General features: G+C 42.3%; 3 protein-coding genes across 3 annotated transcripts in view; 1 reads left to right on the top strand and 2 right to left on the bottom strand.

The window, feature by feature from the left end:
- Positions 1-22,282, top strand: part of zgc:163040 (uncharacterized protein LOC100038789 homolog) — a 408,070-nt gene that overhangs the window by 18,124 nt on the left and 367,664 nt on the right. The window lies entirely within an intron of this gene.
- Positions 1,467-2,081, bottom strand: LOC121604367 (histone H1-like). The gene has a single exon (XM_041933864.1). The coding sequence runs from the start codon at positions 2,079-2,081 to the stop codon at positions 1,467-1,469; it is 615 nt and encodes a 204-aa protein (XP_041789798.1).
- Positions 11,725-22,282, bottom strand: part of LOC121604362 (histone H3-like) — a 610,603-nt gene continuing 600,045 nt past the window's right edge. The window contains exon 2 of the mRNA XM_041933858.1: positions 11,725-12,052. Within this exon, the coding sequence (XP_041789792.1) occupies positions 11,725-12,052 (328 nt within the window). The remainder of the gene's footprint in view (positions 12,053-22,282) is intronic.

Raw genomic sequence — 22,282 nt, 5'->3', positions numbered from 1 at the left:
AGACTGAGGGACCCCAGAGCTGTCAGAGCTATCACCGCCAGCAGCCCCTCACTGGAGTGAGAGACTGTGAGAACTGTGACTGTGCACTTTTACACCTACACCTCCACCTGCACCTTCTGTGTACTTAACATTTAAGAACACACACATACTTAACTAAATTATATACATTTTAGTATATTGGCACATTTCATTTTCATTGATATTTCATTTCATTGGTATATTTTTGTGTATATATATATATATATATATATATATATAGATATTATTTATTGTTTATATACATTTTAGTATATTTCAGCTGCTGTCGGTACATTTCACTGGTATATTTTATTCTGTTGGCACATTTCACTGGCATATTTTATTGTTTAGTATATTTTATTACCTTAGTATATTTCCATTCTGGGATATTTTTAATTGCATTTACGAATATTTTTATTGCATGTTGGTTTATTTTATTGTAGTTATCTTAATTTTATTCTTTCTTATTTTTCTTATTATCTTGTTTCTAACTTGGGGGTTGCAATGCAAATTTCATTGACATGTCATGCTCAATGACAATAATCTTGAAAGGGTAGTAGTAGCTCTTGACACCACTTGTGTTTTTAATTTAGTGTTTAATTTCTTTGTAATCATGTTTAAGGCCAAGAACCTGATGGACTGTTACAGAGCTCACGGTCCTTCAGAGACACATGCTCCACACTCAGAGAGCTCCCAATTTAGCCTACAAATCTCTAGTTAGGAGTCTTACCACAGGAGTGGTTTAGGGACATTCTCAGAGCAAGGAAGGGATGGAAACTTAATGAGGAGGCATGGTTGGACCCCCACTGAGGTAAGGTCAAATTGAACCCACTGCACCACAACATGAGGCTATGAAAGCGCTGTGTTTGTTCGCCTGATCACTATGCTGATATTTTATTATTATGTATATAATTTTTTACTGCTGCTATTTCAATATTTTATTATATATAGTTTGTTCTTAGAGTCACGGTACACTTTATTTTCACTGCCATTTGCTTTTGATATTCTTATTTTGATATTCATTTGCATTTGATATTCCTTTTGTGCAATACTTTCTACTACTGTTTACTATTTGGCTATTTTATTATTTTGTTATGTATATAATCTTTTTACTGCTCGCTATTTTTATATTTTTATTATGTATAGTTTGTTCTTTATAGTCTTATTTTCACTTATTTCACTGTGTGTAATGCTGCTGCTGCACTGCAATTTCCCAGCTTGGGATAAATAAAGTATATCTATCTATCTATATCTTCCTGTTATGGCTGATGTCAATTGAAATCTTTGTCTGGTAAAGACAGAATGAAGAAAAGCTGTTCTACCGTGATCATATTTTAAATCTAATTACAGTATGTTTAACTAAAACGATAACAGGAATGTACTCTTAAAGAGAAGTGGGTGGCTCTTAAAAGAGCCTTTTTTTAATCAGGACGTCTGTGGAGAACAGCTCACTTCTTCTTGGGTGCTGCCTTCTTGACTTTGGGCTTTGCAGCCTTCTTAGCGGGAGCTTTCTTGGCTGCTGCGGGCTTTTTTGCTGCCACTTTCTTGGGGCTCTTGGTGGCCTTCTTGGGGCTCTTGGTTGCTTTCTTAGCTGCCGCTGCGGGTTTCTTGGCCTTCTTCGGGGACTTCTTAGCGGCGGCTGCTGGCTTCTTGGCTGCTGCTTTGGACTTTTTGGCCGCTGCGGTTTTCTTTGCTGCGGGCTTCTTGGCTTTAGGAGCGGCTTTCTTGGCTGCGGGCTTCTTGGCTTTGGGCTCGGCCACCTTCTTGTTCATCTTGAAGGAGCCGGATGCCCCGGTCCCCTTGGTTTGGACCAGAGTCCCCTTCGCCACCAGATTCTTCATGGCGTTCCTGACGCGGGACTTATTATTGTCCACATCGTAGCCTCCGGCAGCCAGGTACTTTTTAAGAGCAGCTGCAGACACGCCACTGCGCTCCTTGGATGCGGCGACAGCTCTGACGATGAGCTCGGTGACGGTGGGTCCAGGTTTTCTGGGCCTGGATGCCGTCTTCTTTTTAGCTGCTTTCGCCGGAGCGGCGGCTGGAGCTGGTGCTACTTCTGCCATTTTCCTTCTCTTCGCGTTAGCACTCACAGGATGAGTCAAATTGGTGTAAGGGAAAGTCCGGGGCAGGAGGCTGGACTTAAACACCCCATGAGAACCGTGGAGACTCAACCTGGGCCGCGTCTCGTCTGTGCGCTCTGAATGTCGGGCTACTTGTGTTTTCTCTTCATCGATAAAACACTCAAAACTAAACGTGGGACAAGTGCTGAAGGCTGACAGCGAAGCGAGTCGACAGCAGACATGTGTCTCTTCATATTCGAGTCATGTAGAGCTCTGATGCTCTCTGCATTCTGTTTGGGGAGCCTCTAAACCTCACATATTCACCGTCGCGGCCAGCGCTGCTCAGCGACTTTTCGCACTCATTTATCTCCTAAAATGCTTTAAAATGCGCCAGAGATCGATCAAAAGTCGTTTTCCAGCTGGCCCACATGTTTGTTCAGAGACTCAAAGTACAAATTAGCATGTGTTGATGATCACTTTGTTATAAACCTGAGTTTTTCCGGTAGCGGCAAACACACTGATGGTGATCGAGGCTTCTGATGTCAGATGGTCTATAAATGCTGCACCACAGTTGAATTCTTCTGATGTTGAAAGTGAGGATTTGGACTTATTCTAGTAAACCCAGAATGCTTTAGATTACACAGAGCTAAAATAAACGATTTGGCTTTTTTTTGTTTTTTCCCCTGACAGCTTTATAAAATCAGTTTGGTCAAACATGACCTCCAGCAGCATAACTCATGGAGCTGATTACAAAAATTATACCAATACACAAAAGGCTTTAAAATGACTCACAATCAGTGTGTAAAATTTAATGCACAGTACCTCTAGTTATTTGCATTACTGAGGGCAGCACTGCAAAATATTATAACGACATATTGAAATTAAAGAAAGGGCCCTTATGTTGACTGGATTTTTAGAGGCACTGACATGAAAAGGTATAGTTTACATTTCTGAAAGACATTTTCCCCTTGTGACACATCCTTCAAATAAATAAGTAAAGATGTTTGCAGGAGCAGGAATGCCACATGTCAGTGTGCACAAGGACCATTAGACAGCTCCCTCACTTGTTACCTGTTCTTGCTGTCTTCCATCTCTACCACTGTGTCCTTCAGTTTCACAGTTTCTGCATTGAGCTTGTCACAGTGTTGCTTCCTTTCTTAAAATTAAACTTATCACCCTGTATTTTAATTGTTTAACTTTGTTTTATTATTGTTATTTGTTGGGTTTGACATTTTTTATGTATTTGTGTGTGTGTGTGTGTGCGCGCGCGCGCGTGCGCACATGCATGAATGTCTTGAATAGGTTTTGGAATAGGTATCTTTAGCATAGTTCCAGAGGTAAATACATTTTAATGTGTACCATTAACTCTGTGTTTTGCCTTTTCAGACTGAACAACTCATCCTGTTATAGGTTAACTTTTGTATTTTTGACAGTTTCTGAGACAGCTGGAATTCATATCTCCTGTCCACACAGACCAAGATTCCACATGGGGGACACCAGTCTTAGTGTAAGCTGTAGTTATAGTGTCTGTTTTATTAAAAAATATCTGCTGCAAGTTATGTCAGAAAGCTGTTTCGGCAGGTGGAAGACTGAAGTTGAACGTTTACTTTGTGAGGGGGTGGTGGCACTGACTCCAAATAACACAATTTATTCTTACCCTGATTTAGTGGGAGTGAAGTACTCTTACTTTTTACTTTAACAAATTCTACAGACTAGAACTAGTTCAAATTTAAGTGTTTCATTAAGGTCAGTCGGAAAATGGACAATGATTGTGATGGAAAAAGTCCATAGAAACGGTTTTGTTTCAGTGCACCAAATATCTACTTTTTTAGCAACATTGTTTGCATTTGTGATGTCAAAAGAGGCAGGGCCTCTAGTTGAGTGTGCCCTCAGGCCCCCAGCAGAGGAGCCACAGCGGCATAGCCCCTGCAGAAGAACAGGCTCCCTGAGTTCAACCAAGGTGGCAGACAAAATTCAGTAGTAGAGTATTAACTGACAGAGTAAAGCAGATGGATGTGGTTTCATCTTGTCATGTTTCCAATGCAGATCACTGACATTAGGTCTGGCAATATGCAAGTAATTTAGTGCTACTAAATCAAGTCCACACATGGCAAATTACAGGTTGGATTTTAGCCAGATCTCAAGGGGCCATAAAACTGTTAGTATGATTATACACCAAAAGACTGAACTGCAGCCTGAATAAAATAGTGCCAACCAGGGAATGGGCTGTCAAGTATAACTAGAAAATTCCCCCTGGGAAATTTTGAAAGGGACACGGGGTGTGTTTGAGCCGACAAAATTATCTACGTTTTAAAGTTTGAATGAAGTCTCTAGGACAAAGTATGGCCGAGCAGCGGACAATTGAAAAAGGCTGAAATTTGAGGAAATTTCCCCATTCATTTCTTATGGGAAATTTATCGCAGTTGTTTGCGTCTTACGTCGGCCTTCGATGGTCATAGCTCGAAAACCGTAAGAGATATCAAAATGTGCCGAGGGTCATTTTGAGCCGACAAAATTATCTACGTTTTAAAGTTTGAATGAAGTCTCTAGGAGAAACTATGGCGAAGCAGCGGACAATTGAAAAAGGCTGCAATTTGAGAAAACAGCAGATATCAGAGGTAGTCAGTCCCTGATTAATGAACTGGTCCCAGCTGTGTTTCTGTGGCTTTCTCCTTGTCTGTCTCTGTTGATCACCTCAGCTGTCTGTGTCTGCTTCTCTCCTCTGCTTCATGTCTCTGTTAACATGAATTAATGAACTGAATCAATAAACATGAATGGAGCTAATGCTAACGGAGCTAACAGAGCTAACACTAACGGAGCTAACAGCGCGAATACAGCTAACAGCTCTAACGCTAACAGAGCTAACTGTGCTAACAGAGCTAATAGAGCTAACGGCGTTAACAAGGGGGCGGGGGGATGGGGTTTTCATTATGCATTTGTCTGTGTGTGTGTGTTTATGTATCTGTCATTGTGTGTGACTGCGTATGTGTGTGTCTTCGTCTGTTTGTGTGTGTGTGTCTGCTTGAACTACACAAGCAGCCCAACCAGCTCCTACATGGAGATGTGTCTGGTATATGTGTGTCTGAATGTGTGTGTGTGTGTGTGTGTTTGTTTGTGTGCGTGTGTAACTTCTGCCCCACCTGCTGATAATTACCTCTCTACCTCTCCCACTTTTTACCTGTTCCTGTTCAGTTTTGACGTGCTTGTTTTTAATCACTTTTTAGCTGTTGGTTAGCCCTGCTTGTGTGTGCGTTTGTGTGACTACTGTCTCAACCTTTTTGGCAAAGCGCTTGGTGAAGCTGAGTTTAACTGTTTGTTGGACGGAGATTGTTTTCAAACAATGCCCTTGTTTTGACTGAGCTCGTTAAGATAATCATTCTCAGGCTTGTTGTCCTGCAGATGTGTGTGCGTGGGTTATTGACCGGTGTGTGTGTAAATGACAGTTACACCTGTTAACTGAAAAGCGGCTTTTTCGCTGTCGGTTTCTTCCGAACAACTTGCGATTGTGTCAAAACCGTAGCTGCTATCAAAAAAAACGATTACACTGTGAGATGCGGACAAGTCTGGGCCAGATGTACGTGTGTTTTATGTCCAGATATTCTTTAGAAAAATGACAAAATGGTCGACTTAAAAAGACTCTGCGACTCAGAGAACAGGAGTTTGTATTGTATGCAGTGAGATTTGGGTTCGGCGAACCTCCTGAACTAAATCCTCTGGTGAGAGAACCGTACCTCGTATCAGAGTGTACTATAGATCATCGGACTCCCGAGAACTTCCTGAGTCCGGCCATCTCCTCGTTTTATTCCTGACACAACAACTTTTCGTTTTATGGCGATCTAAAGACAGGAGGCATTTCTGCTTTGCTCACAAAACAGCTCTGAATTTTAACATGGGACTTAATGGGAGAACAGGAGGGCGCTGGCTGCACAAAACGTCTCACTATTTAAATTCAGTAAGTCTCTCGGCTTTTTCGAGGACATCACACGAAAGAGGACAAGTTTGTCTACAAAATGAGCCCAAAATTATGCGTGTAGAGTGTAATTTGTGGCCGTAGCGACGAGAAAAAGAGAAGATTTTCAGATCGTTTTTAGACTCTGTGCCACTCTAGCACGCACTCTAGCACGAACATTCCGCGCAATACACACCCATTATAATCTCAAAATTTCCCGCCAAACGATCACTGTCATTGAACAGTGACTGATCAAAAACTATAGGACCAATCAAAATGTGGATGAACACACCAATAGACCAGACTTGGGTCTACATTTTAAAGTTGAAATGAAGTCTCTCGGTGAATGTATGCCTGAGCTACAGATGTTTGAAAAACTCCAATTTCAATCTTGTTTTTTTCGCCCGTCCCATTCATTTCTTATGGGAAATTTATCGCAGTTTTTCGCGTCTTACGACGCGAAAAACTGCGATAAATTTGAGAAAAGTAATAGCACACCGATCCCGAACAATACGCACGTTTTGATATATAATTTGCGAGGGTTTTCTCAAAGCTGTGGGACGAGTTTGAGGACGAAAACTTGGAGGAAGATGAAAAATAATAACTAGAAAATTCCCCCTGGGAAATTTTGAAAGGGACACGGGGTGCGTTCGAGCCGACAAAATTATCTACGTTTTAAAGTTTGAATGAAGTCTCTAGGAGAAACTATGGCGAAGCAGCGGACAATTGAAAAAGGCTGCAATGTGAGAAAACGGCAGATATCAGAGGCAGTCAGTCCCTGATTAATGAATTGCTCTCAGCTGTGTTTCTGTGGCTTTCTCCTTGTCTGTCTCTGTTGATCACCTCAGCTGTCTGTGTCTGCTTCTCTCCTCTGCTTCATGTCTCTGTTAACATGAATTAATGAACTGAATCAATAAACATGAATGGAGCTAATGCTAACGGAGCTAACAGAGCTAACACTAATGGAGCGAACAGCTAACGGTGCGAATATAGCTAACGGCGCTAACGCAACCAGAGCTAACTGTGCTAACAGAGCTAATAGAGCTAGCGGCGTTAACAAGGGGGCGGGGGGATGGGGTTTTCATTATGCATTTGTCTGTGTGTGTGTGTTTATGTATCTGTCGTTGTGTGTGACTGCGTATGTGTGTGTCTTCGTCTGTTTGTGTGTGTGTGTCTGCTTGAACTACACAAGCAGCCCAACCAGCTCCTACATGGAGATGTGTCTGGTATATGTGTGTCTGAATGTGTGTGTGTGTGTGTGTTTGTTTGTGTGCGTGTGTAACTTCTGCCCCACCTGCTGATAATTACCTCTCTACCTCTCCCACTTTTTACCTGTTCCTGTTCAGTTTTGACGTGCTTGTTTTTAATCACTTTTTAGCTGTTGGTTAGCCCTGCTTGTGTGTGCGTTTGTGTGACTACTGTCTCAACCTTTTTGGCAAAGCGCTTGGTGAAGCTGAGTTTAACTGTTTGTTGGACAGGGATTGTTTTCAAACAATGCCCTTGTTTTGACTGAGCTCGTTAAGATAATCATTCTCAGGCTTGTTGTCCTGCAGATGTGTGTGCGTGGGTTATTGACCGGTGTGTGTGTAAATGACAGTTACACCTGTTAACTGAAAAGCGGCTTTTTCGCTGTCGGTTTCTTCCGAACAACTTGCGATTGTGTCAAAACCGTAGCTGCTATCAAAAAAACGATTACACTGTGAGATGCGGACAAGTCTGGGCCAGATGTACGTGTGTTTTATGTCCAGATATTCTTTAGAAAAATGACAAAATGGTCGACTTAAAAAGACTCTGCGACTCAGAGAACAGGAGTTTGTATTGTATGCAGTGAGATTTGGGTTCGGCGAACCTCCTGAACTAAATCCTCTGGTGAGAGAACCGTACCTCGTATCAGAGTGTACTATAGATCATCGGACTCCCGAGAACTTCCTGAGTCCGGCCATCTCCTCGTTTTATTCCTGACACAACAACTTTTCGTTTTATGGCGATCTAAAGACAGGAGGCATTTCTGCTTTGCTCACAAAACAGCTCTGAATTTTAACATGGGACTTAATGGGAGAACAGGAGGGCGCTGGCTGCACAAAACGTCTCACTATTTAAATTCAGTAAGTCTCTCGGCTTTTTCGAGGACATCACACGAAAGAGGACAAGTTTGTCTACAAAAGATCCCAAAATTATGCGTGTAGAGTGTAATTTGTGGCCGTAGCGACGAGAAAAAGAGAAGATTTTCAGATCGTTTTTAGACTCTGTGCCACTCTAGCACGCACTCTAGCACGAACATTCCGCGCAATACACACCCATTATAATCTCAAAATTTCCCGCCAAACGATCACTGTCATTGAACAGTGACTGATCAAAAACTATAGGACCAATCAAAATGTGGATGAACACACCAATAGACCAGACTTGGGTCTACATTTTAAAGTTGAAATGAAGTCTCTCGGTGAATGTATGCCTGAGCTACAGATGTTTGAAAAACTCCAATTTCAATCTTGTTTTTTTCGCCCGTCCCATTCATTTCTTATGGGAAATTTATCGCAGTTTTTCGCGTCTTACGACGCGAAAAACTGCGATAAATTTGAGAAAAGTAATAGCACACCGATCCCGAACAATACGCACGTTTTGATATATAATTTGCGAGGGTTTTCTCAAAGCTGTGGGACGAGTTTGAGGACGAAAACTTGGAGGAAGATGAAAAATAATAATAACTAGAAAATTCCCTCTGGGAAATTTTGAAAGGGACACGGGGTGTGTTCGAGCCGACAAAATTATCTACGTTTTAAAGTTTGAATGAAGTCTCTAGGACAAAGTATGGCCGAGCAGCGGACAATTGAAAAAGGCTGAAATTTGAGGAAATTTCCCCATTCATTTCTTATGGGAAATTTATCGCAGTTGTTTGCGTCTTACGTCGGCCTTCGATGGTCATAGCTCGAAAACCGTAAGAGATATCAAAATGTGCCGAGGGTCATTTTGAGCCGACAAAATTATCTACGTTTTAAAGTTTGAATGAAGTCTCTAGGAGAAACTATGGCGAAGCAGCGGACAATTGAAAAAGGCTGCAATTTGAGAAAACGGCAGATATCAGAGGTAGTCAGTCCCTGATTAATGAATTGCTCTCAGCTGTGTTTCTGTGGCTTTCTCCTTGTCTGTCTCTGTTGATCACCTCAGCTGTCTGTGTCTGCTGCTCTCCTCTGCTTCATGTCTCTGTTAACATGAATTAATGAACTGAATCAATAAACATGAATGGAGCTAATGCTGACGGAGCTAACAGAGCTAACACTAACTGAGCTAACAGCTAAAGGTGCGAATATAGCTAACGGCGCTAGCGCTAACAGAGCTAACTGTGCTAACAGAGCTAACAGAGCCAACGGCGTTAACAAGGGGGCGGGGGGATGGGGTTTTCATTATGCATTTGTCTGTGTGTGTGTGTTTATGTATCTGTCGTTGTGTGTGACTGCGTATGTGTGTGTCTTCGTCTGTTTGTGTGTGTGTGTCTGCTTGAACTACACAAGCAGCCCAACCAGCTCCTACATGGAGATGTGTCTGGTATATGTGTGTCTGAATGTGTGTGTGTGTGTGTGTTTGTTTGTGTGCGTGTGTAACTTCTGCCCCACCTGCTGATAATTACCTCTCTACCTCTCCCACTTTTTACCTGTTCCTGTTCAGTTTTGACGTGCTTGTTTTTAATCACTTTTTAGCTGTTGGTTAGCCCTGCTTGTGTGTGTGTTTGTGTGACTACTGTCTCAACCTTTTTGGCAAAGCGCTTGGTGAAGCTGAGTTTAACTGTTTGTTGGATGGAGATTGTTTTCAAACAATGCCCTTGTTTTGACTGAGCTCGTTAAGATAATCATTCTCAGGCTTGTTGTCCTGCAGATGTGTGTGCGTGGGTTATTGACCGGTGTGTGTGTAAATGACAGTTGCACCTGTTAAACTCTTCCCTTGAAAAGCGGCTTTTTCGCTGTCGGTTTCTTCCGAACAACTTGCGATTGTGTCAAAACCGTAGCTGCTATCAAAAAACCGATTACACTGTGAGATGCGGACAAGTCTGGGCCAGATGTACGTGTGTTTTATGTCCAGATATTCTTTAGAAAAATGACAAAATGGTCGACTTAAAAAGACTCTGCGACTCAGAGAACAGGAGTTTGTATTGTATGCAGTGAGATTTGGGTTCGGCGAACCTCCTGAACTAAATCCTCTGGTGAGAGAACCGTACCTCGTATCAGAGTGTACTATAGATCATCGGACTCCCGAGAACTTCCTGAGTCCGACCATCACCTCGTTTTATTCCTGACACAACAACTTTTCGTTTTATGGCGATCTAAAGACAGGAGGCATTTCTGCTTTTTTCCCAAAACAGCTCTGAATTTTAACATGGGACTTAATGGGAGAGCAGGAGGGAGCTGGCTACACAAAAAGCCTCACTATTTAAATTCAGTAAGTCTCTCGGTTTTTTCGAGGGCATCACACGAAAGAGGACAAGTTTGTCTACAAACTGATCCCAAAATTATGCGTGTAGAGTGTAATTTGTGGCCGTAGCGACGAGAAAAAGAGAAGATTTTCAGATCGTTTTTAGACTCTGTGCCACTCTAGCACGCACTCTAGCACGAACATTCCGCGCAATACACACCCATTATAATCTCAAAATTTCCCGCCAAACGATCACTGTCATTGAACAGTGACTGATCAAAAACTATAGGACCAATCAAAATGTGGATGAACACACCAATAGACCAGACTTGGGTCTACATTTTAAAGTTGAAATGAAGTCTCTCGGTGAATGTATGCCTGAGCTACAGATGTTTGAAAAACTCCAATTTCAATCTTGTTTTTTTCGCCCGTCCCATTCATTTCTTATGGGAAATTTATCGCAGTTTTTCGCGTCTTACGACGCGAAAAACTGCGATAAATTTGAGAAAAGTAATAGCACACCGATCCCGAACAATACGCACGTTTTGATATATAATTTGCGAGGGTTTTCTCAAAGCTGCGGGGCGAGTTTGAGGACGAAAACTTGGAGGAAGATGAAAAATAATAATAATAATAAGAAGAAGAAGAAGAAGAAACGCGCGGGATAGTAATAAGTGACTCGGGGCTACGCCCCGAGTCACTGGCTCCTGCAGCAGAGCTGCAGGAGCCAGTGCCTCGGAGCGTGCCCCGTGTCCCTAATAAGAAGAAGAAGAAACGCGCGGGATAGTAATAAGTGACTCGGGGCTACGCCCCGAGTCACTGGCTCCTGCAGCTATTTCATAGCTGTAGGAGCCAGTGACTCGGGACGTTGCCCCGTGTCCCTAATAATAAGAAGAAGAAGAAGAAGAAACGCGCGGGATAGTAATAAGTGACTCGGGGCTACGCCCCGAGTCACTGGCTCCTGCAGCTATGAAATAGCTGTAGGAGCCAGTGACTCGGGACGTTGCCCCGTGTCCCTAATTAAACATTAACTGATGATCAGTACTACACAGCTACTTGCTGACTTGTTCCACTGATCCAGGAACAGATGCAGCAGCTTCCTCATATAACATACAATAACATTTTTATATTACTTCAATTCATATGTTCTTACATAAAGCATGTTATCTTGTTGTACAGATAGATGACATTATTTCTAAGACTAAGACTAATAAGGACTTCTGCTTTTGTATAAGTGCGTGGCCCTTAAAAGGGCCTTTAAATATTTCTTATGTGAAGAAATTATCCTGTCTAACCGCCGAAGCCGTACAGAGTGCGGCCCTGTCTCTTCAGAGCATACACCACATCCATGGCGGTGACGGTCTTCCTCTTGGCGTGCTCGGTGTAGGTGACGGCATCACGGATGACATTCTCCAGGAAAACTTTGAGCACACCGCGGGTCTCCTCGTAGATCAGACCGGAGATACGCTTCACGCCACCACGGCGAGCCAGACGGCGGATAGCGGGCTTGGTGATTCCCTGGATGTTATCACGGAGAACTTTACGGTGACGCTTGGCGCCTCCTTTACCGAGTCCTTTGCCTCCCTTTCCTCTACCACTCATCGTTGTTATGTCGATACTAGATGTCCAAAATGTACAGCTTCTTGCACTCTCAGGAATTTAAATGCTCCGTGAGGACGTGTTAGAAAACAGAGGAGGGTCTTTTCTTCGTCTTTGGTCTTTCATGATGGTTGATGAGTAGCTCTTCGGTTTATTAGCGCCACCTACAGCATGATTTACAGACAACATTTCTCCTGTAAGAATATTGGCATATACGAAAAACAAGAGCTAAAAGTCTTGTAATCAAAGAAGGAACAGTACTTCAAAATTACCCTGACGTGCAGTTTCAAGAACAGTCTTGACAACATAATACGCAGATACATCTGGAGAGATTAATTCATGGTTTGATAAAATAGTTGTGATTACATGTCTCATTTATGCATTAGTTCAAGAGACATAACTGTTTTGTAGGGGGTGCTCTACTGTACATAGGCGAGCGCCTTTTGTGGTGCAGCAGGATGCTTTGTGATTGGCTATGTCTCAGCTCTCCTCAGTGAGTACATTTACTTCCTGTCTTCTTATCCTGCCATCTTGTGTGGCACAGTGGAGCTGGTAGCTGCAATCTCTGTCCATGGTCCTGAATCTGTGTTGCTGCTGAGCTCTGTCGGGCAAACCATGAAATTACATCTTGAATAGGAAGGCCTCTATTTAGTGGCACTGCAGACAACAATCAGTGACATGCTGGCACATTTAATTATGTCTGCTGACAATTTACTTTTCTTGTTGTTTAATCATTTGATTCCAATTGATGTATTAAAGCACATGGTAGAATGCATACCTGGCTATGTTACACCAGGGATCCGCATCAGGTCATACATTGCACAAACATCTTAAATTCCGATGGTGGAAGAGTGCTTAAATAAGACAATAATGCAGTTATTTCTATCATATCCTATTGTTGTTTTACTTTTGAATATTGTAGACTTTTGGAAGAAATGCGTCCTCATACAAATAACTGTGATTTTATAGGTTAAATAGGTGATCATTCTCAAAAGGCACAACACCTGAATGCATGATCATATTTCTCTTTTTGTTTTTAGGTTTTTATGCAGGATGGTGGCATGTGGAGACACAGCAGCCCAACTCTGTCCTAATGTTGTTCATAGACTTTGGTTCACTGTAATCCCTCAGCAGTTAATAACAACCGGCTGGGCCTGAGCACCTGTCTCTGCAATTGGTTGCTGGACTTTCTCACTGAAAGATCAAAGGCAGTATAGGTTGGCAACAACACATTGAGGAGTGTCACACTGAGTACAGGGTCCGTGTGCTCTTTCTACCCAGGGACCAGTGAAAGTATCATGACCAGCTGCATCACTGTGTGGTATCGGGGGCAGTACTTCCTCCAACTGCAAGACTCTGCAGCACATAGTGAATACAGCTGGAGAGGTCACTGGTGCCTCACTCCCCTCCCTCCTGGACATGTACAACACCAGCCTTACCTGCAAAGCACTCAGCATTGTGGGCGACTCAACCCATGCCTCACACAGCCTCCTACCATCTGGAAGAAGATAGTGTTCAATAAGAAAGACAGCTCAGACATTTGTCAAATTCATACTGCTTCCGCACAACTGGTAAGTCCTGTGCTTTTCAGCCTGAAACTGAGAGCAGTTTAAAGAGAACTAAAGGGGACTCTAATGAAAGCATGAGGGCAATATAATTCAGACAGTTCTTCGGTTCTTCTTCTTAAAACATTTGCTGATAAGTGTACCCAGCCCAGGGCCCCCTTTTCCAAGCCTTTCTCCTTGTTTGACCCACAGACCAAAGTTCACATCTGTTTTATTTTAGTTTAATTAAATAGTTATAGTTGAATTCAGTTTTCTTTTTCATTATTATTCTTTATCATGAGGTTGGACAGCGTTATTATAGTTGGTCATCTTGATATCCATGTATATAATGTTTCTTGGGGCATTTGGGGTCATATCTTGGACCTTGTTTTAAAATTGGAATGTTGAAATTTCGGGGTTAAACATTAACCGGTGGATTTCTGCGCTCGTGTGACGTTAACACGTTCTGATTCAGTGTTGGAGCGATTTAACAGAACTGATGACACTCCGCAGATACGTCAATAAGCCCCGCCCACTCATTTCGCGTCCTCCTTTGGGGAGAAGACATGTCAGCTCCGTGTTCCTCGCTCATGCTGTTTAAAGTTACATCGTACGTGCAATTAAGGTTAAACTTATTAAAACATTTTGATCAGATGCACTGGACAGCAGTACGCACAGTGAAACACCTATGAACATTATGCAAAGCATTGTTTGTTACCAGTAGTTACCAGCAAATGTGTCCATGTTGTTAGCTAGGTAGTGTTGGCGGAACGTGTTTGCTAACCTTAGCTAATTACAAACGTTAAAACCTTCTCCGTGTTACAGCATGTAGATACTGCAGTTTCATGTGTCTGTGTGACCCGAACTTTACTTATATTCTTCTCCTACCTATCTTGTTGTTGTTGTTTTACTTTATTGCCTTTCTAAAGTTGAATTACTGTGACTTAACTTTATCAAACTTTCTTACTTTCTCAGTAAAAATGCTGGTCCAGGTAAAGTACAGCCAACAGCAGAAGTATGTGAATTTGGATGGGATTGAGGGACTGTTTGACTTTCTGCAATTCCATGAAAAAGGTGTGTAATTTTACTTTAGCTTGGCCTTGGGTTTTTAGAATTTTAATTATGACAGAGACGTCATCTGCATTAGCTGTGGCTGCCACCCCGTGCACATGTCCCACACATGTGCCAGAGATTTCACTGTGGACTTATTGCTAGCACATATAGAGCAGCACTCAAAGGGCAGCCCTGCTTTACTCCTCTTTCAAATTCAGAACTCTCAGTTAAGACTCCATTTACATTAACACAAACACTTGATTTAAAATACAGACAAAATACCCTTCACCTCACCCTTCCCTATAGTAGCTGCTAAAAATGTGGAAAAACACCAAAGGTTCTCTCGAGAGCCAGTGTTTTGTTTGTCTATTCTTGGGCCTGCTCCCTCTGCAGATAAAAAAAAAAAAAGTTCATTCTAAGATAACAAACACACACACATTCTTATTTTAAGGTGATTATACACTGATGAAAGCATACAGATATATTAATTTCTACACTGGACTTTTTAAGAGAGAATGGTTTTTGATAGAGATATTATATATTATATTAATATATTTTCCAGTCATAGAGAGATTTTGCCTGCCACCCGATGCAAAAGTAACATACAAGGATGCAACAGGGACAGAAGTTGATGCAGAAATATTCATCAACCTCGTTGTGTTGCTGACAGTTTTCCCAGAACAGTGTGAGATATAAAGACAGGCATACTCATGCACTCTACATCCTACAAAATGGATTTTTAAATTTTTTTTCTATTTGTCTAGAGTTCTCTGAATGCTCTTTGTCTTCTGCTTTAGAGATGTCTGTATGTGCATCAGCTGTAATCGTAGATGAGGTCCCTAGTCAGAGACAAAGTATTGAGGATGCACGTGATTCAGTGTCTGCTAAACAGGTTGTAGCATATTTTAATGAGTTTCTTAAATGGCTTTTCTAGAGATTCATGGGAAAAAAAAACAACTTATCACCATGTTTTACACTCATATGTTTTTTATTAGTTGATTGAAGCTGTGCTAAGATGCAAGTCCGGTGGTAAACCCTAACAGATGCCACAAGAAGACAATACCGGTCGCTCACATGATTGACAATCATGGGTGTGTGTCTTTCTTTTAAAAGAAGCATAAATTTAGATGGCTTATTTGATATTTCCTCTCAGGCACCTCCCCCCTAAAGCAGCTCAGAGAAGAGTTCTGACACTGACATTAGAATCCGAGTAGTGCAAGCAGCTCAGGACACATTTCTTGGCATCTGAAAACAGTCCAAAGGATGATTTGTTGAGGATTTGTACTGCCGCCAAGTGCACTAGAAGGTATTTTTATATATTTCTATGTTTTTCTTGCATTTACTGTACATAGGATGCCTTATTTTTTGATTTTTTAAAATTTCTTAAATTATTTTTATTTCTGCCTATTTGCACAATTGCACTGTTCTTATTTGCACCTTTCATTACTCTTTGCCCCTCTCCCTTGTGTGTTCTAAAGAGCTTCTGTAACAGTACATTTCTCCACTGTGAGATTGATAAAGTTTTATCTAATCTAATCCACTGTTATATTTTATTCTGTCGGTACATTACACTGTGTATATTTTATTCTGCTTGTATATTTTATTCTGTTGGAGCATTTCGCTGGCATATTTTATTGTTTATTGTTTAGTATATTTTATTGCCTTAGTATATTTTCATTCTTGTATATTTTTAATTGCATTTACGAATATTTTTATTGCACGTTGGTTTATTTTATTGTAGTTATCTTAATTTTATTCTTTCTAATCTTTCTTATCTTTCTTATTATCTGTTTCTAACATGGGGGTTGCAATGAAAATTTCATTGACATGTCATGCTCAATGACAATAAAGAATCTTGAATCTTGTTGACCCATGCAAAAGTGGTGATATCCTCGCGACCTTTTCAAGATTCCTGGGTCCAAAATGACTGGTAAGTTTTGAGTGAGATGTTTAGAATGGCTTGAAATTTGAAAATATTTCTCATTGTTCTCCTTGAATATCTTTTCTTTAAGACGGCTCAAGACTTCACTCTCCTATTTGATGATGAGACACCCTCAAGAAATGGGATGTGTTCTTCAAGCCAAGGTGTTGAAGAAACTAAGTGGCCCACTCCAACACCACAGTTGCGTGGCTTGGTGCTGTCAGTAGAGAGTCCCCCTTGAAGTGATCTTGATGAGGCAGCAAGTGAGTTGTGTTGGATTTGCTTTTTTTAAAGCATTTGCTATACTTGCAGTTACAGTTGCTTTATTCAGTATTTTCATGACTGTGGAAACTTAGGAAAAAAGCATGTGTTAGAGCTACATTAGTTTTTTCTGGATGTAATTTTTAAATTCTGTCTCTTCACGTTGATCTGATTTTTGGGATGGATATGAACAATAGATGGACCACAGTTTAAGACTCATAATGCTTCTCTGTTCTCATTCAAAACTGAAAAGTGATTTAAGTTATTTCTTGTGACTCTTTGTCGTCAGCCTACATCCAAAAAATGGCCTCCTTACTGTTGCCGATAAATCTCCATCCACCTCCACCAGGGGGACTGAAGTCTCCAAAAATTAGTGCATGCAATACAGTTGAGAGGTTTGCAGTCTTGCAGGCTGGCATGCTCTGGACCTATGGCGTAAGCTAGTAACAACGGGCCCTAGTGCAGGCTATTATGATGGGCCCTTGAGCTCCTCAGTTAAAAAGCAAACATACATACATACGTGCACACTTTGATTTTTTTTTATTCAACCACATTCACCAGACCCATCATGAGAGCCAATCCACCTGCCCAACCAACAAAAATGTATGTCAGTCAACACCTGCACCCAATCTGACCTGCAAATCACCAACTTAATGCGTTACAGCAGCACAAATATCGTCAGTCACGTACCATAACTGTAGATTCTATGAGCGCAAAAAAAGCTTTACTCCATGCTCACCTGTTGGTTGGGCCCCACTTATGGTATCAACTTGATGATAATTTGCATTGAGACCCTAGATCGGCTCCCATAAAAGCTTTTCTTCAGCCTATACCAGGGGTTGGCAACCTGCGGCTCTTTCATACCTCTGACGCGGCTCCTGAAAATAATTAATGAGCATTTAATTAAAATGTGTTTTATTTTAGTTCATTCGTTTTGAAACAAACCACGTGCGCTCACAGATGACAGTTTATGATCCTGCGTAAAGATGCAGGTGACAGCGCTAAGCGCTGATGTGCAGACACTGTGCGCTGCAGTTCTGGAGCACAAATCACATTAACCATGTTTGATTAATATTTTAATTGCCTTTTATTTAGCATATATTAATATTTTTTTCATTGTTCAGTGAAATAGTCCTTTTATTATGACTGCACGCGCCAGTAAAAGGATGATGGCACGCAGAGAGTGGACGGCATTTTTGGTTTGCTGCCGGTGGAGAATTTTATGCAAAAAGGACTCAAATAGACACTGAGTATTTTACTTGAAAGGACTTTCAACCCAACATCTTTGAGTTCAAAATGTTTTTGTTGCACGCAAAAATGTCATTTCGTTTTCTCTGCAGTCGTTCATTGATTTCATAAATGCAACACATTATAGTTTATACATAGCATAAAGGCAAAAAACGTTGTATGCAGTGTTATTTCATATATTAAAAGGGTTTTGTGGCTCCCAGTGTTTTCTTTACTGTGGGAAACGGGTCCAAATGGCTCTTTGAGTGGTAAAGAAAGAAAGACTGACTGACTGACTGACTCACTCACTCACTCACTTCATCCCAAGCTGGGAAATTGCAGTGCAGCAGCAGCATTACACACAGTGAAATAAGTGAAAAATTGTGAAATAAGACTATAAAAAACAAACTATACATAATAAAATATCAAAATAGCAAGCAGTAAAAAGATTATATACATAATAATAAAACAGTAAACAGTAGTAATGAAAAAGCAAATGGCATTGTGTAGAAAATAAAGTGTACAAAGGTTGCAGACCCCTGGCCTATACTGATAGAATCGACAGTTAAAGTACGTTACTGACGTTCTATTTCGTATAGGCTTTGCCCTCTGAGTGCTATCGTATGTAGGACAAGGGAGAAGCAGGATATAGTCCATGCCACACCTGGTCCGTCTGGTACCACACTCCGCCTTGGGGATTTATTTAGGCTGCCATCGCCCTGTTGTGTGTGTGAATCAACACGTGTTGATGTTGAACAGTGCAGCGAAATGTCTGAGCACTTTCCACACCGTGAGTAACTCCAGCGCTTTTATGTGGAGAGACAGGCGCGCTGGCCAATGTGCCGCCACCACTTGGGACAGACACGTCTGTTAACACTGAGGTGTGTGATGTTGCTCTGCCCAAACTCACCCCCGCTGCTAGGACGTGATAATAATAATAATAATAATACATTTTATTTGGAAGCGCCTTTCAGAACACTCAAGGACACTTTACAGAGCGGGTAAAACACAAATAACACAAGATAAATACAAGCACGATAAAAACACAAATAACACAAGATAAATACAAGCACAATAAATAAACGTGAGGACCCCTTCAGTGTACCAATTCCAAGCTGACAGACTGGGGAATGGAAACCATCTCTGTAGCTGTCTCATGTGGAGGAGACCCAGAGGAACCACAACATGAGCTGCTGACATCAAATAGGAACATTTACAACCCCCCCCCCCCCACCCCCAAGACTCCAACGGAGGGTTGGTCCAGGAGCAAGCCGCATGTCGAGGCTTGAAACCCCTCCGCAGGGTCGGTTGGGTAGGAGGGAGAGCTGGATGATCAGGAAGGAGGAGGATCAGGAAGCTGGACTGCTCATGGAAGAGCAAGAGGAGGAAGCGCAGACGTTGAGGTGTAGGATGCAGCTCTCTGCCGCTGCCAAGGGTCGCGCCAGGTCAAGCCCAGCCGACGTGACAGCGAATGCTCTCCGCTTCCTCCGCCACAGACCTCATAGAGTCCACCATCTCATGAAACTGAGGCCCGAACAGCCTGTCCGGCTGATAGGAGCCTCCACAAAATCCTTTCTCGCTGCCTCTAGAACAGAGGACTGCTGCAGCCAAATGTGGTAATGAATCTGGGTCAGCCACATGGCAATCCTGGCCTGAGAGACTGCAATTGATGCGCACATAGTAAGCGACGCCGTGGCCGCCTTGCTGATCTCCGACGCTTCCTCCGGGGACATGGTCGTAGACCGGGCGAGGAAAAAGCCAGTAGCGACAAGTTATTGGCCGCTGCCGAGGCTTGGAAGGTGCACTGATGAGCGCGATCAGCTAAGCGGCAAGTCAGTTGGTCCTTGGCCGAGAGCGGGACAGGGCGTCGACCTGCCACAGTGCTGGCTTGACGGACTCCAAAAAAGGCTGTCAGCCATGATCAGTGAAGCCCTCCACCTTGGTGAAAGGCACATATGTGGCCACCGGTGCCCTCAAAGAGCGGGGTTCCGCCGCCGCTCCCTTCTGGTACTTAGCAATAGTGGGAAAACGTGGCCATACAGTGTCGCGCCTGGCCGACTGGATCATGGGCAGGTCGCCCGCCATGTCATCTGGTGGGGAAGTCTCCTGCGCCATGGGCACGTTGAGGTCTTTATAGGCCGCTGCTGTCTTGATAATCTCTGGTAGCAGCCGGGCGAGACTGCCGACCGATGGCAGGGCAGTGGAGACGGAGATGGGGACCCCAGAGTCCTCTGGGCGTTCCCCAGGCAGAGCGTCCGCTCTCCGTTGCCTCTCTGCTTCAGGGAGGCGAGCACAACACGGGCATGAAGGTTGCGGAGCCAAGGCGAGGCCGGCATGCTCTGGGCCCAGGCAGGACTCGCAATGGGCGTGCAGGTCGAAAGACATGATGACCTGGCAGGCCAGGCAAATCCTGATGCCGCTCTGTCTGGAAGACATCTCTAAGGTATTCACGCTCTTTAAATAATCCAGTGCTTGTGCAGGCTGAAGAAAAATGGGAGCCAATTATGTGGTCTCAACACAATTTATACCCAAGATGAGACCGCGAGTGGGGCCCAACCAACAGGTGGGCGTGGACTTAGTCATTTTCAGTGCTGCGCAGGTGCGCAAGGGATAAACCCACTAGCGATAGCCTTAGAGGGCGAAGCCTATACAAAATAGAACCCCCTTAGGGTGATACAATACACAATAATTTTTATGTTGTTTTTAATTAAATAGAATTACATATTATCTAATAAAATAGCCCCTTTGTGAAAAAAATAGTCCCACCTCTCCGTACGTTAGCTCTGCTTGTCGTCTATTCCTCACCTTTTTTTTCTGGGGAAAGTCACTGCTCAATCAACTCTACCCTTGTTAACCCTATCTGGAGGTGAAAGTTAACCTTAAACATGTGAATTCAACTAATTTAGTCTATTTGTTAATGTTGTCAAAACACTGCAGCAACTTTTTGCTATCTAACAGTTTGTTGTCATGGAGACGTTGTTGCTTCTCTGTCAATCAACGTAAACATACGAGGCCCAGAAGAATCCACCCAAAATCTCAATGAATATCATGACTTTAAAAGCGCCAAATTACTTGCCTTCACAAATTTCGTTAGTAAATAATGTGAAGAATTGTAAATTCCATGAGGCTGTTCAATCAGTGACAGATCAGCCTTTAGAGCACTAAGTCGCTGTCAAGGTTCTGATCCTGTGACTGTCATTATAGCCTAAGGGAGCTGTCCGTGGTCCGCGATGTGACTCCTATTTGCTCATTGATGCACAGTGCAGGATTTAACAATCTAATCTAATAATAATACGACCCATCTGACAATAATGACAACATTGAAGAGATATACACAATCATTTTATTTTTCTTCAATGTGAAACACATTAGCTCATAAAGTACTCCCACTTTTACTAATTTTAACCTGTTTGAAAACATAAAAAGTTGAACTTGTTCAAATAAATAAAAAAGAGATGAAAAATAACGTCATACTTTGATACATTAATCTCTGCAGCTTTTACTTCATAACATTAGACCTAGATTGTATTTACATTAATTTCTGCAGCTTCTAGCCTTCTCCATAACATTAGACTTAAATTTTATTTACATTTATTTCTGCAGTTTTTCAGACTTCAATTTTATTTACATTAATTTCAATTTAATTTCCGTGGATTGTGCATCCACTAAAAAACTGTGCAGAATCAGGTATATACTACCTCTTTCAGGTGGAGCGGGTGTGTAGTGTGTGTGTTTGTGTGGCGAGGATGTTGCTACACTGTCTGTGGTCTTCTTGATTTGGTCTCCAGTAGCTCTGTATAGACATTTCACATTTGTGACCGCTCACGGTCATGATCTGTCTGGTGTCGAGGCCTGCATCAGACAGCTTTTGTATGGTGGTGCTGCGGATGCAGTGGTTGGTGTATTTCTGCTGTGTGCCAGCTTGCTTGCAGAGTCGCGGCAACATTGTGGCGAGGTGATTGACGCCCATCGGCTCTCGTGTAAACCTGAATGTTGTCACACAGATTTTAGTTGTCATAAAAAATTTTTGCTGGTGTGTTCGTTGAACGTCAGCGTTGCATATTTCAAACCATTTTCGTCCGTTTTGATGATAAATGATGATGGTTTGAGCTGTCGTTTTCCTTCAGTTCCTCTGTGCCCAAAGTGCAGCTGTATGTCAAACCATACTTTATTAACCAAGCCCACCGGATTGTTGGGATTTAGGACTTGCTTTATGGCCTTGAAGTCAGCATCCGTAATTGAT

Source organism: Chelmon rostratus, chromosome 3, assembly GCF_017976325.1.
Source record: "Chelmon rostratus isolate fCheRos1 chromosome 3, fCheRos1.pri, whole genome shotgun sequence".
NCBI classification, from domain to species: domain Eukaryota; kingdom Metazoa; phylum Chordata; class Actinopteri; order Chaetodontiformes; family Chaetodontidae; genus Chelmon; species Chelmon rostratus.
The sequence above is the reverse complement of the archived record's forward strand: the minus strand, read 5'-3'. Positions and strand labels throughout refer to the sequence as shown.

Coding starts and splice junctions, on each gene's coding strand:
- LOC121604367 (XM_041933864.1), bottom strand. CDS start 2,081: ATGGCAGAAGTAGCACCAGCTCCAGCCGCCGCTCCGGCGAAAGCAGCT.